This window comes from Vigna umbellata, chromosome 5 (assembly GCF_029865625.1).
Source record: "Vigna umbellata cultivar VRB3 chromosome 5, Vumbellata_1.0, whole genome shotgun sequence".
Taxonomy (NCBI): domain Eukaryota; kingdom Viridiplantae; phylum Streptophyta; class Magnoliopsida; order Fabales; family Fabaceae; genus Vigna; species Vigna umbellata.
This window is the reverse complement of record NC_142169.1, coordinates 70457420-70475752: the sequence shown is the minus strand read 5'-3', so window position 1 is coordinate 70475752 and position 18333 is coordinate 70457420. Positions and strand designations below refer to the sequence as shown.

General features: G+C 24.4%; 1 protein-coding gene and 1 pseudogene across 1 annotated transcript; both read right to left on the bottom strand.

The window, feature by feature from the left end:
* Positions 1-2975: 2975 nt before the first annotated feature.
* Positions 2976-3678, bottom strand: LOC124841206 (basic blue protein-like). Its single transcript, XM_047317437.2, has 2 exons — positions 3486-3678; positions 2976-3202 (listed from the first exon to the last, which is right to left on the bottom strand). Exons 1-2 carry the CDS (start codon positions 3658-3660, stop codon positions 3003-3005), a joined length of 375 nt encoding a protein of 124 aa, XP_047173393.1. The 5' UTR covers positions 3661-3678; the 3' UTR covers positions 2976-3002.
* A 2959-nt stretch (positions 3679-6637) lies between these two features.
* On the bottom strand, positions 6638-7054 carry LOC148198866 (basic blue protein pseudogene; annotated as a pseudogene).
* Positions 7055-18333: the final 11279 nt, after the last annotated feature.

Below are 18333 nucleotides of genomic sequence, written 5' to 3'. Positions count from 1 at the left end.
TTCAATTTTTTAACTAAAAGTATATTTAATTATTAATTAAATTATATGTACACAAAATTAAGAGTTTATAAACATTTAAGGGCTTTTGCAATAGACATCTCAGTTTCAATAAATCTATGAAGTTTCAGTTTCAGAAAAAAAAAGTTTTATTTCATAATTTTTAATATTTTAAATGTATTTTTACTACTATAATTACATACAACTATTTTATTTACTATAATATAATAATTTATTATCATAGATACTTTTATCATCATCCAATCTAAATTATAGATTAAAATTTAAAAAAATAAAAGATTACGATCTAAATTTAAATTATTATTAATTTAATTCATCGTTGAAATGATATATTATAAACTTTATTACTGTTGAAATCATGTTATTGTTAAAATTTTAAAAAATAATGATTTTTGAAAAATGAATCTGACAAGGATTGACATTACTCCTGTATATCTTCATTCATGATGGACAATGAAAGATCACCTAGTTTTGGTATAAAAAAAAGTTGATTTAACAATATTGACATTTTTTTATTTTAAAGATTTTATATATTTTTTATTTTAAAAATGGTGAGAAAAAGAAGGAAAGAAAGTGACAGGTACTTATATCATTTATTTTATTATTTATTATTATTTTTTTAAAGAAAATACGTGATAAAAAATATTTTTTTGGAATTGGTTATAAAAAATAAATATCACAAACTAATATCAAAAGAAACCAAGACCTTCTTTTTATGATTTTAAAAAAACATTATTTGGTGTAGGAAAAAATAATACATTTAGAAAAAAACTTCAAAGTACAATCAAAATTATAAAGAATGGTGTAGATGTCACATACCTTTTCAGTTTTTGATATTCCTCTAGTTTTTCAGCTTTTCTCTACACTCTTAATTGTAATATTATGGTAATCTTACCTTGTGAATTAATTTACAATGAACAAAAATAGGAAAAGAAACGATCTTGGTTGCAAGAAAATCAAATTAAATAATATTCAAGATATTTTTAAAGATTCAAATTATTACCATATTAAAGATTCATTTGTCTAGAAACCAATATTTCAAAAATATTTTCTTGTAATGTGTCTTGTATTAAACTTTTGGACTAAACCCTTAATTACTATTCTCTTATTCTTTATTTTTATTTATTTACTTATCCCGACGAAATTAGACGTTGACACTTATCAAAATTAAAACTTACACTTTCTACTTACATGAAAGATTTAAGGGTTAAATATGTTTTTAGTCCCTAAACTATCAAGCGAATTTGTTTTTAGTCCCTCTTTCAAAGTAAGGTACAAAAACTTTAATTTTTTATCCTCCCGTTGTTAGTTAATTTTGGAGGACCAAAAATTAAGTTTTTTTTAAGGAGAAGGACTAAAATGTACCTTACTTTGAAAGAGGGATTAAAAACAAATTCGCTTTAATAATTTAGGGACCTAAAACATATTTAACCCAAGATTTAACCATCACTCAACCTATTTTATTAATTAAAATTCGTTTAATTTTCAATAAATATTTTTAAAATATAAAATATATTAAGATTTTAAAAATATATTTAAAATTATATATTAATTTAAATATAAAATAATTGGAGGACACAAAACTCACCTCATCCACCACACACTAATACTACTGTTCACCGATTAAATACTCGTCACAAAAGTAAATATCCTTAATTTAAAAAACAACAACTAAAACAAACATTTAGTGAAATTAAATTTCTCAATATATATATATATATATATATATATATATATATATATATATATATATATATATTCATGTATTGCATATTAATACTATCAAATTTATCAAAGAAATATTTCCAAAATAGGACAAAGTGATAAAAAAAGTAATATACAAATAATTCGTTACAAATATATAAATTTTCACACAAAAATATAAATAAATATATTACACAAATTTCAGAAACTTGCATTGATGTCACATATACTAACTAATACATTTGGTTTAACGAAATTATTTAGATGTCAAATAATGTAAACGTCTAAAATAATGAACTTCGAAAAAACTCACATTTTATTACTCCGGTGTTATGTACATCAATTAACCGGAATTGAGGTATAACGTAATATTTTAACCATATTTATAAATGATAGACAAATTTAGAACTGATGAAAAAAATATGTTGTAACTAATGTTGTTTTTCTTATAATCAAATTACAATGGAAATCAAGACCTCGATCTCAAAAAAGTTTATTTAAACTAAGGTTTAATAGCCAATTTAGTCCCCATTTTGGTTGAAAAATCTCAATTTAGTCCCTCGTTATAAAAGTGTTTTACATTAGTCCTAACTTTTAAAATAGTGGGTTCCCTTTCGTTAAATATAAGTTAACGAAATTAATCGATGATGATGTGACACAGCTTAAAGCTGATGTGTTAGATTGGTCCCTCGTTAGCTTTAAGTTGTGTCACATCATCATCCATTAATTTTGTTAACTTATATTTAACATAAAGGACCAATCTGACCCACTATTTTAAAAGTTAGGACTAATTCAAAACACTTTTATAACGAGGGACTAAATTGAGATTTTTCAACCAAAGTGAGGACTAAATTGGCTATTAAACCTTAAACTAACATGTTATAAACCTTTACCAGCATATATATGCAACTTTCGTATTAGAGTTTATTTTATAATAACCAAAATTCAAATGACTGACTTATTTTATACAATATTCAAATGAAAAAATTATTCAAGTATATGATAGGATTAAAATAATTAATTAATCTGTATATTTAAAAATAGTTCAAACATTTTATTTTATAATTAAAATCACACAATATTTACTCGTACCAATTAAATTACTTTAAGTTATATAATTATAAAATATAAAACCAAATGAAACAACGTACTTTAATGGAAATAAATTTTAAATATTTTCCAAATTTCTTTATATCAATAAGGAAATTGTATACACAAAATTAGTAAAAAGATTCCAAAATGGACATGCAATATCCTCATCTTCTACGGTATCTATTATATCATGCAGCCGTAGCTGCAATTTTCATCCTAGCCTCGCAGTGACCATCAAAAGTGCAGATGAAGTAGGTCGTTCCTTTCGCAAGAGTGATGCTATCATGCCCTGACTGATACGTTTTTGATCCTGCTCCAGCAGTGCACGAATTGTATCCAGCCTCGTCCACTATCACCACGTTGTGATATGTCGGATTGTAATTGAATACTGCATCATGTTTACATAACTCATACATACTTTTAAACATAACGATATTTTTTTGACAACATTTTAATATCATTTACGTGTTTGTGATTTGTCTGATCTAGAATTACTCCACAATTAATAATAATAATCATAAACACTAACATGAAGCAATCACATAATGACATGTAAATGATGTTACAATGTTGTCAGAAAAATGTTGTCAAAGATTATCCTACTTTTAATACATAACATAAGTTTATTTAGAATGTGAAAGGGAATAATATTTTTTGAATATGGTACCAACCTAGTATGTCCCCAGCCTTAAAACTCTTTCCACTGGGCCAACCAGTCATGTTGAAGGCCCAACCACCAATGGATCCTCCAACCACGTACGTTGTTGCATGAGCCATCTCAGAGAAAACTCCCAACATGCACAACACGACCATTGTTGTTGCACTAATACCTCTTCCCTGAACCATCTTTTAGTTCTAATATAATACAACAACAATAACTCAGAATATGTGTGTGAAAAACATAAGGCTATGCAAAGGTTTTTATACTGCAAAACTCTGATGTATTTTGCCAGTGATTGTGTTTAATTGATGTAGTCAAAGCGAGTCAATTAAATTAATTAAATAAAATAAGCATTTTAGTTAAAAATATATGGCTTAATTGCTTTTTTATGTTACATATTTAATTATTTATTTATTTTATTTAGTCTTTCTATGAATAGAATATTTAATCAAGTCTCGATTCTTAAGTGTATTAAAAACCATTCAAGTCACTCCATTATAAAAATATAACAATATATATAACTCTTTAAGGTTTAATCATATTTTTAAGAATTATAATCATGTAACTTTACGTTGAAATTGACCTATTTAATTTTAAAAATATTAGCATTGGTTTGCATTATATGTACATTAAAATTATGAAAACATTATTAGCGAACCGATTATTCCGTTTAAAATTGAAAAAAACTGTTTCAGTTATTTATTTAAATTAAATTAAATTAAATAATAATAAAACTAAAACTATGTTAAACTTAAATTTATATGTATTTTTTACCAGTGTTTTTAATGCATTCCACTGAAATCTCAGAATTTTGATTATTCTAATTGATAATTTCCTATCTCCACCGTTAATCTAACACGGATTTCAAATAATGTTTTAATATAGTTTAAATACTCCCATGAGATAAGGGTTTTCTTAGTACACATTTTAACTTGTTATAATTTAAAAATTTACTAGATGAGAAAATGAATTTTATTTAAATAGTATTAATTTTATTATTATACTCTCTTTTTTCATTTTTAACCCTATTTTTTCATCAATTGACATTTAAAAAAAATGAAAAATATCTATAAAACTGACTTTTACAAGAAATATTTTACTTTTATTTCCTAAACTAATACTTTTAATATATATATATATATATATATATATATATATATATATATATATATATATATATATATATATATATATAGTATGAAAAATAGAATTAATTGGATGGCATAAATATAACTTAACAGATCAACAGCTTCCACATATTCAATTACAATGATATTTTCGAACTTTTTTAGTTTAAGTATAAAAAAGTCATTTGCTCACTAATTGCATTTCTCTAGAGTCAAATCCAGTTTGTATAATTCAATTGAAATATTAAAATAACGGTTAGTTTTAAAATAAATAAAAAGATAAAATTTAGATAATATTTATTTTTTCATGTTGTTGTATTGTTGAAATTAAAGTATTTTATGCAAAATATATAACGATATGTATTTGTTGATCAAAACTCTTAAAATACTTATTTATGTTTGATGATGTATTTAAAACAATCACGTGGTGTATATTTTGTTTGCTTTTGTGTGGGAATATTTGTGTGTTGTGTATTAGTATTATAAGTTTGTATTTATTTATTCATTATGGAATCATTCATATCTTTGATAAAAGTTAATCTTTTTTAAAGTTTTCTAAAAAGTGTTTCAGAATGTAGCTATAGATTAGGTTAAAATATAACTAAAATTTTGTGATGCATTAAATAAAAAAATTATGTAATGCTATAATGGATTATCATTATGAGTGAAATATTTAATTATATTAAATAATAATTAATTATTTAAAACTATAAGATTAGAAAAAAATTAATTAGACTTTGAGATAATCACTTTACATTTTTGTTCATGCGTTTTTTATGTTTCATGTAACAAGTGTTATTATTTTCTTTTTTCTCTTGGTTTTTTAAGGAGGGTACTTATACTGAGTGAATATATGGGTGAACTAATCTTATTTAAGTTATAATGATTAAAACTAGATATAGATTAAAAAATAATTGAAGTATTTCTTTCTCTATCTTTTCTCTTTATTTTTGTAGTAAAGTATCTAATCAATATTATTTTAAGAAAACTTTCTAAAGTTTTTCGGGTCAAACTAAAACATTAATCCATATCGTGTCAACAGTGTATAATCTTTTTTTGTTTTTACAATTAATTTCAGAGTTCGTTTTGATGGTCATTTAAACTCTTAGATATTAAAATGTTTGGACATTTTCAAATAATTGATTAAAGTTCTTCATTAATAATTCTTTGCTTTTTACATGAATATATTCTTTTATAATGCTCCTCATTTCTTTCTCGACATTGTGTTTTTTGTTTATTAGAATACTAAAAAAATGTGAAATGTGAAATGTTCAAAGTGTTAAACGAATTGAAGAAGTATAACGTGCAATGAAAATTTCTCGTATAAAATTTTCTAATAATATTTTTGGAAGAACTTGTAAGAGATAATTCTTCTATAACTTATATATATACATAAATGTCTTAACTATTGCTTTATAGTAAAAAATTAAATCATTATTACAATTTAAGTATGTTTTTTTATTTATTTACATATATAAGTCATTTGTGACTTCTGCACTGATACAACAAAAAAAGGTGAAATCTTGACTGTCATATGTTTGTAAAAACTCGTAATCGATTATCAGTGTTAAAAAATGTATAAAGTATACGACTCATTTTTTTTATTGTGGTAGTGCAGAAAGTTGAGTACTCCTACACGACTTCTTCATTTGAAGATGTGTAGAATAACTAAGTTTGTCTATTTACATAAATAAAATAAATGTCTCTGCTTTATAATAATGATTTAATTTTTGTCTAAAAAGGTAAAAAAATTTATTATTCGTACGAAGAAACTCGTTAACCTAATGGTGAAATATTACTAGAAGATGAAATTCCATTTTTATTATTTTGATTATTTCTTTTATTTTTTGCATTTAGAAAAATAAACTAAATTCACACACAAATGAGTAGATACTGAAAAGTAAGACTTCAAATTACAACATTAGGAAGAAGAAGAAAAAAGTATAGTAAATATAAACCTTTCTCATTTATAGGTCGTGAAAGAAAAGATCTTTATTGAAGAATTTCGAAACCCTAAGCTTATTTATACAGAATGTTATTGAGCAGTAACTGAAAATTTCGTCCCAGCCTGACAGTCACCAGGAAAAGAGGAAATGAAGTAGCTTGGTCCTTTCGGTAGCTGAATGTAATCATGTCCTGTCTGATAAGTTTTTGATCCTGCTGGAACACTGCATGAATTGTATCCTCCTTGGTCTACTACCACCACGTTGTGTTTTGTCGCATCATAAACAAATACTAAAGAAATAAAAAATAAAATTTAAATTTAATTCAGTCTTACAAAATTATGTTATAAAATAAAATTTAAATTTTTAAATTAATTTTATTTTTAATTAATATATATTTTATACTTACATAATTTATCACCGGTCTTGTAAACCTTTCCACTCCAAGAAGAAGCGGTTGTATTCCAACCATCTCTACCTCCGACCACATAGGTGTTTGCATGAGCCATGTCAGAGCAAAGCACCAACATACACAACGATACAACAACTATTGCACTCATTTTCCTTTCCATCTTTTTCTTCATCAACAAATATCATTCAAATATAAACCTAAGGAAAAGCTTTTATAGCCTAGATTTCATTGTCCTAAACCCTAAATCTAAATTTTATTATTATTTTAATCTTAATTTTTTTTATTTATTTTTAAATGTCAATGGCAAATAAACAGTCAAAGGTATACATGTTTACAATTCATAAACTTATAATGTAAAATTGTTTGTTTTCATTAACATTACTGTGATAAATAAAAGTGTATTAACTGTTAATTTATTTTTATAATTAATATTTTCTATAATATTTTTAATAAATTTCCTAAGAATGTTTATTGATTTATTAATAATAAGAAAAAATATTCTCTAAATTATAAATAATGTCCTCAAATGCAGTTTTCAACGTTTGAAATAAAATTTAAACTTATGATATTATAAATTAAGATTAAATAATTTCGTTAGAGTGTTATGTTGTTAACCGATATTAATTTAACTAAGGTGTAAAAGTAAAGTTGTTAATTGACAGTGTTAGCCATTTTTTAGAAAGTCTCTTTTAAAAAAGCTTCTTTAACTGGGTGAAAAATAGTCTCAACCACTAAAATTTATTTTCAAGTGAGATCCGAGTCAAGGTGAGTTTGGTTCCGTTACAAAACTTTAATTAATTTTTAAAAATAATATCATATATATATATATATATATTATATTTTTATACCATACTCATATAAAAATGTAGTATGTAAGAAAAATGTTCATGTTAAATAAATAAAATGAATTTTTTATTTTAATTAAGTTATAATTTATTTAAAATCAAATAAACCTTTTAAAAGATATAAAAGACTTAATTAATAGGAAGTGATTTTTTTATATTGTGATAAATAATTGATTTTTTATATATGGAGTTTGCAAACTTTGAACCTCTTAAACTATACTAAATTTTAATTGACAAAAATACCCTAAGATATTATGGATTCTAAGTTTTCAGGTTAAGAGTATTTGAATAATTTTTTATTTTTTTTATTTTAAATTAAAAATAAAATTTTTAAAATACTCTATGTTTAAAGTATGTGTTTTTTTTATGAATAAATTTTTTTTTCGTCAACTAAAATTTAAGAGGTTTATCTAAGTTAGCAAACTCCTTTATATATTATGTATTTTTTTTATACATTTTAATAGTTTTTAAATTTCTTTTAATGCTATAAAGAAGAAAATCAACATAATTATAAATTTAATCATAAAGATAGAAGTTTGGTTTTAAAACATTATATAAAAAAAATCAATAAAAGAGTTAAGATAACATTTTATATTATATTTTTATTCACTTTTTTCTATATATAATAATAAAGCATATACTTTGAAAGTGAATCAATCAACATAAAAAATAATTGAAATATATATTTTACCTCAAATTGTTTTAATTTCAACAATTATTATATTTATATATTTTATAATTAAAAAAATCAAATCCATGATGTGCAATTACTCCTTATTTGGTTATAAATTGAGAAGTAGTTTATTAATGGATAATTAAAAATTTAATTGAAAGTAAAATGCTTACTTTTATTATGTTTTTTTTTCAATTATACATTTTTTTTCAATTATGCATTTTATCAAATATTTCGTTTCCTATAAACTTGGATATGAATTCGACTCGACTTATTATTTTTCTGTTTTGGACCAAATTTATTTTAAATCAAAAAAATATTAAAATTAATTAGTTTGATAATGTAAGTGAGTAAAACAATTAACAGAAAAATTGAAGCACTCAATAAAAATATAACACTAATTATTATATTACAGCAAATCCAGAAAGAGTACAGAACGAAAAAGAGAGTATCTTAAAATAAAAAGAATATTATTCTGAAATTAAAATGAAGATTAACATATCTCATATAGAAAACCTGGTAGATGCAAAAGGCATTATTCAGCTTCACATGGTTGAACTAAGTTGCTATTAGAAATCTGCTTTTTGCAAATGTAGCAGAAATTTTGGGATTCTGCTTGTGATGGGAGAAGCTAATGCAGCAACAGATTCAATGTCTCTGCTTTAATATACTATTATTACTTAACCATATTATAAATTAAGTAGTAATTCTTACTTTATATAATTTTGCATTGATGGTGATAACTATTTTATAGATTAAGAAAACATGTAGAAAAGTAATGGAATTTATTTAACTTAGTACACCATATATTAAAGTAATAAAGTAATTAATAATAGTATAAAGTTAGTTGTTGTGATTCAATAATGATCTACAACACTCAAAAGCTATTAATATTGTGGGATTTGATAGTGAAAAATAAAATATAATTAAAACTAAATAGTTCGTTAATTTGTTTTGAAAACTGTATCCGAAAAATAAGGCACAAGTATTTAACTTACTTTAACTTATTATTTAAGCAACAAAATAAAATATATGAAAAGAAAAGATAAGAAATATCCATAATAAATGTAGATTCAAAGAAGTGTTTGTACTTATTATAAAAAACTATTTTTGTTTACAAAGAAACTGACGTATACAAATATATTTAAATATTATAATTATGTATACTTATATATAATATTTAAATAATGAATACTTAAAAATTTAAATAATTACATATAATATTTCAATAGTGAATATTTAGAAATTTAAATATTTAAATAATTATACATAATATTTAAAAATTTGCAATTAAATTAGCTTACTTTACCTTGTACACCCTGTCTAATATTATTATTTTACCTTGTATACCCTGTCTAATATTACTATTTTACCTTGTACAACCCGTCTAATATTACTATTTTTTCCTAAACGACTTTCACCCACAAAATCACTCAAAAGAGTTTCACAATGAATGAAAAGAGAAAACATTCAATTAAAAGGAAGCTAGCATGCGACGATTGCTTTATAAAAAAAAACATAAATTCAAACTCACGATAAGGAGAGATCGACTAAGAGCTTTGATAGTACTAAAATGTATCATTTAAGGAATTATTAAAATCATTTAGAATAAAAATAATTTTATTTTAACATATTCTAAAAATATTGACTTTTAGAAAGATTTTAGAAAAAATAAATCTCCTATTTATATTATATTAAAATAGAAATCCTAAAATGAAAAAAGAGACCCAAAAATACTATGCAGTCGTAGGAGAGGCTTGTCTCAAAATAAGAAAGAAAATAGAAAATAAAAAGGAGGTTTGAAATTTAAATTAATTTTTTCCTTAATTACTAAAAAAAATTATCACTATTGTTCATCTTATTATCTGATATCATGTGAGTGTCTCGTTATGAAAGGATTACAAAACTAAAGAACAAACAAGAAAGATAAATTTTGTGACAAAAAAATTATACTTAGATACATAATTTTTTTTTTATATTATCCTTTCTTATTTTTTATTCACTTTTTTCTTAAAAAAAAATACAAAATCTCACTCTTTTATAATTATTTTACTTTGTACTATCTATTAAATGAATATAAAAGCATTAGATGAATATAAAAGTCTGTCCCTTATCATTACTCTTTCTACCTACTCTTTTGTTCACCTTTATAATAATCACTATTCCATATTTGTTCAAGTTTAAATCAAGCCGTCTTCAAGCTACTGAACAGATAAATAAATAATTTGAATATGATAGAACTAAATTATATTATAAGTAAATAGAACTAAAGGTAAAGAGAGTATTCTAAAATAAAAAATAATATTATTCTGAAATTAAAGAATCAAAACTAACAATAAATTAAATTGATGATTGAATTGAAAATATGCATTATTCAGCTTCAAAAAACTGGTTTTTCAGACGGAACAGAGATGTTGGGACTCATCATATTTAAGGAATTAATAATAGTAAGTCAAAGTTGAAAAGATGTTATTTCACTTGCCTTTGGGGAGTGACGTTCTCACAGTTTGGGTTCAGGACTTAGCTAACATGATCATCACACCAATATTGGATCTTTCCTCCATCATGGGTTGTCCAAATCTCAGTTTTCAGGTTATACTCACACTTAGACACTAAAAAGAAGTATCGTTCATTCAAGAAATATGAAAAAATTACGTACAAAACCATATTTTTTGTACAAAACCATAAGTTTTCAAGTTTTTGTACAAAACTATATTTTTTTTCGTGTAATCGTTTATAGTGTCCTTATAATCGATTACAGTGGAAAAAAAAGGCCTACACTTGATTTCCAAGGCATAATTTGAAAGGTCTTTGAGTCTAGATTCCAACAAAACAAGAATCAACTCATTTTGCATAATTTGAAAGGTCTTTGAGTCTAGATTCCAACAAAACAAGAAAACTCATTTGAAGTTCAGTGAAGAAAGTTATGAGCAAAACAACCAGCAAAACAACCAGCAAAGGTAATAATGTATAAAACGTTAACTTTAAAGAATTAATTGCACCTACTCAAATGTCCAAAAATCACTTGTAGTAATTGGAAAGAGGTTTGAGTCTATTTTCTAATAAAAAAAGAATCACATCATTTGGAGGTGTGTGGAAAAAGTTATGATTAAAATAGTCATCAAAGGTCAAAGTTGACAACAAGTTATCTCACTCAAATTAGCTTTGACGCTCTCAAAGTTGGGTTCAAGACTTAGTTAACACGATCATCACACCAACAATGGGTCTTTCCTCCACCATGGCTTGCCCAAACCTAAGTTTTCAGTTCTACTCACACTTAGACACTAAAAAGAAGTCTCATCCATTCAAAAAATATGAAAAAACTACGTAAAATGTCTTTGGCTACTTATGTGCCCACAGCTGACTCTTGCAACAGAAATTTTTGTACAAAACCAGATTTTTTTTCGTGTAATTGTTTACAGGTCCTTGTAATCCATTACAAGTGACAAAATAACCTATAAATGCTTGAAATCCAATAATATTTTGTTAATTCCTCATTTTTAATGGATGATATTCAATCACATTGCACACTTTATTTTTAAAGTTCCAAACAACAACTCACTTGACAAGAGCAGTTCTCCTTGCACTTCCAAATATTCATCCTACACCTCCATAATACCAAAAATATCCTTGTCGGCAAGTTAAGAAATTTACTTAACCGGTATTTGAATTACGGTTACTTAACCGGCCGGTTAAGATTCTTTTTTTTTACTTTTTTTGTTTATATTTTATTTTTTTGTTTTTATTTATTATTATTAATAATAATAAAAAACATATCAAAAATATTAAAAGTTTAATATTTTAAATTGAAAAACTAAATTTAAAAATTATTTATTTAAATTTCATAATTAAAAATTGTTTGTTTAATATAATAAATATTTAGTTAACTTAAAAAAAAACTTAGAAAAAACTTTAACCAACTTTCAAAATTTTTTTAAAATTATTTTTGTTTATTTTTTATTTAATAATCATACTAAATAATAATATATATAAAAAATTTATAAAATAAAATTTAAACTTTTACATTAAAATATTATTCATTTATCAAAAATTATAAAAAAGTATTACAAAATTAAAAAAAATTAAAAAACCGCAATTGAAAAAACGTTCAACATTTTTAAAATTGAATATGTTAACCGTATTTCTTAACATATTTTTTTTAAAGTTTTTTGTTTTTAAATTAATTAAATCTTTATTATATTAAAAAAACAAATTTTAATTATGAAATTTAAATAAATAACTTTTAAATTTAGTTTTTCAATTAAAAATATTAAACTTTTAATATTTTTAATATGTTTATTATTATTATCCCATGGAATCTTGAATTAGAATGGTGTCACCAGACATTCTCCCAATAACCTCACCAGTTGTTGTCTCAGTGTCAAAGAAAGCAATATCCTGCTTCAATATAGTTTTCAAGTACAAACCTCGAATCCTCGCGACTTGTCTTTCTCCTGTCACCATCCAACATGCTACTTCTGCAACATTTAACAAAAGCACCGTAACTCTCATATCAAAATTCTGATACTGAACTAACACAACATAATATACAGTCTCTAACAAATAAATAAACAGAAAAAGAAGCCTGTGCCATCTTACGGAGAAATGAGGCAACTCCAGTCGCAATAGCCAAGTATACAAATAATAAAGAAACCTGAAATTTGAAACAAATATATACAAATTATGGTATTGCAAAAGAATCATAAAGAACCATTCTTGTCTGTGTTTGGAGCAGAGATACTATAACAAGAAACGAGACGTTGCATGCATACGTACCTTGGAAACCTCTTTGATGATATTTGATAGATCGGCGGAGCCAAAAGTGTTGATAAGCTCTCCTAAAATGACAGTCATAACAGGTTGCGACCAGCCATTAGCCATGGCACAGATTGTGCCAATGGTCATCAAGGCCACGTCAAGTTGATCTGCAAAAATGAATAGCTTGTAGAAGGGAATCTGGTTGGCTTTGTCTTTCTCATTGTCATTGTCATGATGTTGAACAGGTAACTCGGTGTTGTGTGCCATGGCTGCTTCAAGAGAGATGAAGAGCAAAGGCTGCCTCAAGAGATGAAGAGCAAACCGTATAGGGAAGAAAAGGGTGAGAAAAGAGTGAGAAAAGTGCGAAGGGTTACGGTGTGCTTTATAGGTGGATTATTACAGTTAATCAGTTTCACTCTCACTCTAAAATAAAGAGACATGAAAGCTAAATAAAATGTCTAAAAAATGTGTTTTATTTTTAAAATTCAAATATATTCATAAAATGCATCTTTTATATGTCCTTTTATGTTTTTAAAAATGTTTTAACACTTTTAATGTCTTTTAACTTTTTAATATTTTTATTTCTAATTTAAAATTCAAATATGATCAAAATTGAAATAGTTAAGAAGTTAAAAAAAAGAAAAAAAAAACTCCAAAGATGTGTGCTAGGTGTAAAATTTAATTTAAAAAACTAAATGCCTTCCTGACATGAATCTTATGTATCCTTTTATGTTTTAGCACTAATTAAATTATTTAACACTAATTATGTATCCTTTTATGTTTAGCACTAATTAAATTATCTTTGATAAGTGGTCATAAATTTTCAAGTTAAATTAAACTATTACAGAAAACAAAGTACCTTACCGAGTTTCGTATGTTACCGGTTCTACTTCCCTTTTAATAGGAAAATAAAATTGTAGAACTAATAAGAAAAGAAATTAAATATATTTCTTTGATGCACTTAGTGCAACAACATTACACTTACTTCTTTCTTGTCGATGGAAACTTGTATAAATGCAATGCAAGTTCAACAAAGAGCATACATCAAGACACAAAGATGATACATATTTATATTTATTTAATATAACAAAGATAAATTAATTATAAAAGAATAAATTTTTATAATTAAAAAAAGTAAAAAATAAAAAAAAAAAAATCAATATAAATAGTATATGTGTGAAAATATTATTTTTTTTAAATAGAAGAAAATAAAAAAATAAAAAATATTAATATTAAATAAATGTAAAAAGTTTATGTATGTTAAAGTACCATCTCTCTTACTTTATGAAGTAAACATGTAAGCTTTTAATATATTATCAACTAATATTAAGTTATATTAGATATGGATTAATACGATTTGATTCGGAGTACATTGAATTGCATTCTATAGAAGAAATAGTTGTGAAGTCCCCTTACTCTCTTTTGCTCACTCATAATGGTTGCACCTTCAAGTTAGTGTCCTTTACTTTGCCATTATTTTCATTTGTTTGCATATATTGCCATAATTTTACGTAATTTTGCATTGAAGGTATTGATAGAATGATCTTTGTCTTGTTTTCTGGTTTTGGTGATTGTTAGAAATATTATATCTTTTATCTTTATTTTTCAGTTAGTTTGTTATTATTTCTTATTTGTATTTTGGGCTTAGCCCATATTTCTTCTATTATAAATAGAGAATCCTATGTGTGTTTAACACAAGGGAGATTAATCCCATATATAATTTTCACTATATTTAACCGTGATAAACATAATACACTCCTGATTTTTGTTATTTCAATATTAATAGAATTTATGAGATATGTATGATGTTTCTGTTGATCAAATTGTTTCAGTTTTGTGTCTTTAACTTTGTCTTAATATCTAAATTTTGTACAACTTTTCCATAATGAAGTTATGAGCAAAGGTTTTTGAACAAAATGTCTTAATATCTGCATAAGCGAATATATTCTATCAAGCATTTGTTGTGAAGTAATGCAATGATAAAGTATAATCAAATGTATACCTCTTATTATATATTCCAATGACTCAAATTTGTTTTTGCACCAATGTTTTTTGACCGTTTTGCTTTATTATTTTTGTCCACCAAGTTTGCATCCAACTAACCCTTTTCTTTTCCTCATCATTTGAAGCTAGTGTAGTAGCTTCATTGTATGCCTCCAAATAACTACCATATAAATATATCCTTTTGGTTATAAGACTCTCGATTTCAAGACTCTCGATTTCACGGAATGGTACGTAGGTTGCAGGAAAAAGAAATTAACCAACCAAAACATTCTATAATAGAATGAAAGATACATACTTCATCTTTACTTTTTGGCTGATTGCATAGTCACTCCACTATACAAAAAGCTTATTATTGCATTTATGTATGTTAAAAGCATTCCCTTTAATTTGCATGGTTTCTATGGAAATTGATTATTTGCAATGACGGTTTGTTTCACAGTTTATAATATATTTTTCAATATAAAATGATTATAAAATAAACTAAAATAATTTTAAAAAAATTTTGAAAGTTGGTTAAAGTTTTTTCTAAGTTTTTTTTAAGTTAACTAAATATTTATTATATTAAACAAACAATTTTTAATTATGAAATTTAAATAAATAATTTTTAAATTTAGTTTTTCAATTTAAAATATTAAACTTTTAATATTTTTGATATGTTTTTTATTATTATTAATAATAATAAATAAAAACAAAAAAATAAAATATAAACAAAAAAAGTAAAAAAAAAATCTTAACCGGCGTTCGAAAGCCGGTAAATTTCTTAACCGTAATTCAAACACCGGTTAAGTAAATTTCTTAACTTGCCGACAAGGATATTTTTGGTATTATGGAGGTGTAGGATGAATATTTGGAAGTGCAGGGAGAACTGCTCTTGTCAAGTGAGTTGTTGTTTGGAACTTTAAAAATAAAGTGTGCAATGTGATTGAATAACTTCTTTTTAGTGTCTAAGTGTGAGTAGAACTGAAAACTTAGGTTTAGGCAACCGATGGTGGAAGAAAGACCCAATGTTGGTGTGATGATCATGTTATAACTAAGTCTTGAACTCAACTGTGAGAGCGTCACTCTCCAAAGCTAATTTGAGTGAGATAATATGTTGTCAACTTTGACTGACTATTTTAATCATAACTTTTTCCACACATCTCTAAATGATGTGATTCTTTTTTTTTATTAGAAAATAGACTTAAAACTTTTTTAATGACTACTAATTTGTGTTTTTTGGACATTTGAGTAGCTGCAATTAATTCCTTAAAGTTAACATTTATACATTTCTGCTTTGACCTTTGTGGGTTGTTTTGCTCATAACTTTCTTCACCGAACTCCAAATGATTAGTATTACTTCATAACTAATGGTGGGATCTTTACATTTATTTGATATATATATATATATATATATATATATATATATATATATATATATATATATATATATATATATAAAAGTAAAATGATTATAAAAGAGTAAAGTTTTATAGTTTTTTAAAAAATAATAGTAAGATGATACATATTTATATTTATTTAATATAACAAAGATAAATTAATTATAAAAGAATAAATTTTTATAATTAAAAAAAGTAAAAAATAAAAAAATCAAATCAATATAAATAGTATATGTGTGAAAATATTATTTTTTTTAAATAGAAGAAAATAAAAAAATAAAAAATAATAATATTAAATAAATGTAAAAATTTTATGTATGTTAAAGTATCATCTCTCTTACTTTATTTATAAAACTAATTGAATTGTGTACTTGATATATATTTGTTTTCGTGGAATAGTATGACATTTGCAACTGTGAAGGCAATTCTTTTATGCTCTCCTTACCTCTCTTCTGGGTCAAACTGGATGAACAAGGGATAAATTTTATGGATCTTGTTTACAAAAAATATATTTGAATGGTGGAGTTCGTGTCTCATTCGTAGAAATATTAGATTTCATAAACTTTATTTTTTGAATAATAACATACTTTTACATTCATTTAATAAATAGATATATAGTATAAAAATAAAATAGTTATAAAAAATAAAATTTTATATTTTTATAAAAAAAAGAAAAAAAATAAAAGAGAAATAATATCAAATCAACGAAAAAAATTAATATATGTCAAAATATTATTTTCCTTGTTCTTTAGATTATACAGTATAATTCTTTCTTTTTAAACTAACAATCAACCGTGCAATAAGAATGAGGTATAATGTAATATTTGCTAGTTCTTTATTTAATTGTTTGTACTCATCTACTTTGAGGGTGGAAGCCCATAACTCTCTAAGAGAACTTTGTAGGAACAACCAAACAAGGTCATCTACGTTGGCAAGGACTAAGCATTGCAAGCCTAGAGGTAGATTTATCTTTGTCAACCAAATAAAGATAGTTATTATCTCTCTAAAAACAGCATGCAAGAGTTGTTGGATCCTTAATCCAACCTGAGGCTGGATTGGTCCCTGAAGAAGAAGAAGCTAAGATTGAGAAACAGAAAAGCATTAGTAATCATAAGTCATGCCTAATCTGGATGTGCTAATGTGGTTTGTTTGAAACTCATTGCTACAGATTATCCCATATCCCCTATGTTGTCAAAAGTCCCTGGTTACCATTGCCGATAGGCAAAAGAAAACAGTGGAAAAAACTATAACACTCTTCAAAATTAATCAAGCAAGATAATAATATTAATAACCATTGTTAGACTTTGGCTATGTGTTCGTTTATATTCGTCAAAAGATTTCAATTTTAAAACCTCTCCTCAAATTATAAAATTAAAAAAATAACAAACCAATCCGGCCCACTCTATATTTAACCTATTAATGCTGGATTAAGTCAAAAAAGCAACTAATTCAGTTACTCCTAAATTTTATTATATTAACTAAATACACCATATATTAAAATAATAAAGTAATTAATAATAGTTTGTTATATTTTAAAAACATACTTTTTTATCATTATCAACTAGTATAATAATTGTAATTTAATAAAAAGATTTTTTTTCCTCCTTAACATATATTCATTATCATTCTAGAACTACAAACATCATATTTACAGAGATAGCATATTTTTTATTTTAGTTCAAAATTCGATTTTTTAGTAACCAAATTTTAACCTTTATTT

What these genes read in the sequence shown, in the direction of transcription:
- LOC124841206 (XM_047317437.2), bottom strand. Translation starts at nt 3,660, where the DNA reads ATGGTTCAGGGAAGAGGTATTAGTGCAACAACAATGGTCGTGTTGTGC. An exon ending in TAAGGCTGGGGACATACTAG is followed by an intron (nt 3,203 to 3,485) that starts GTTGGTACCATA and finishes AACATGATGCAG; the next exon opens with TATTCAATTACAATCCGACA.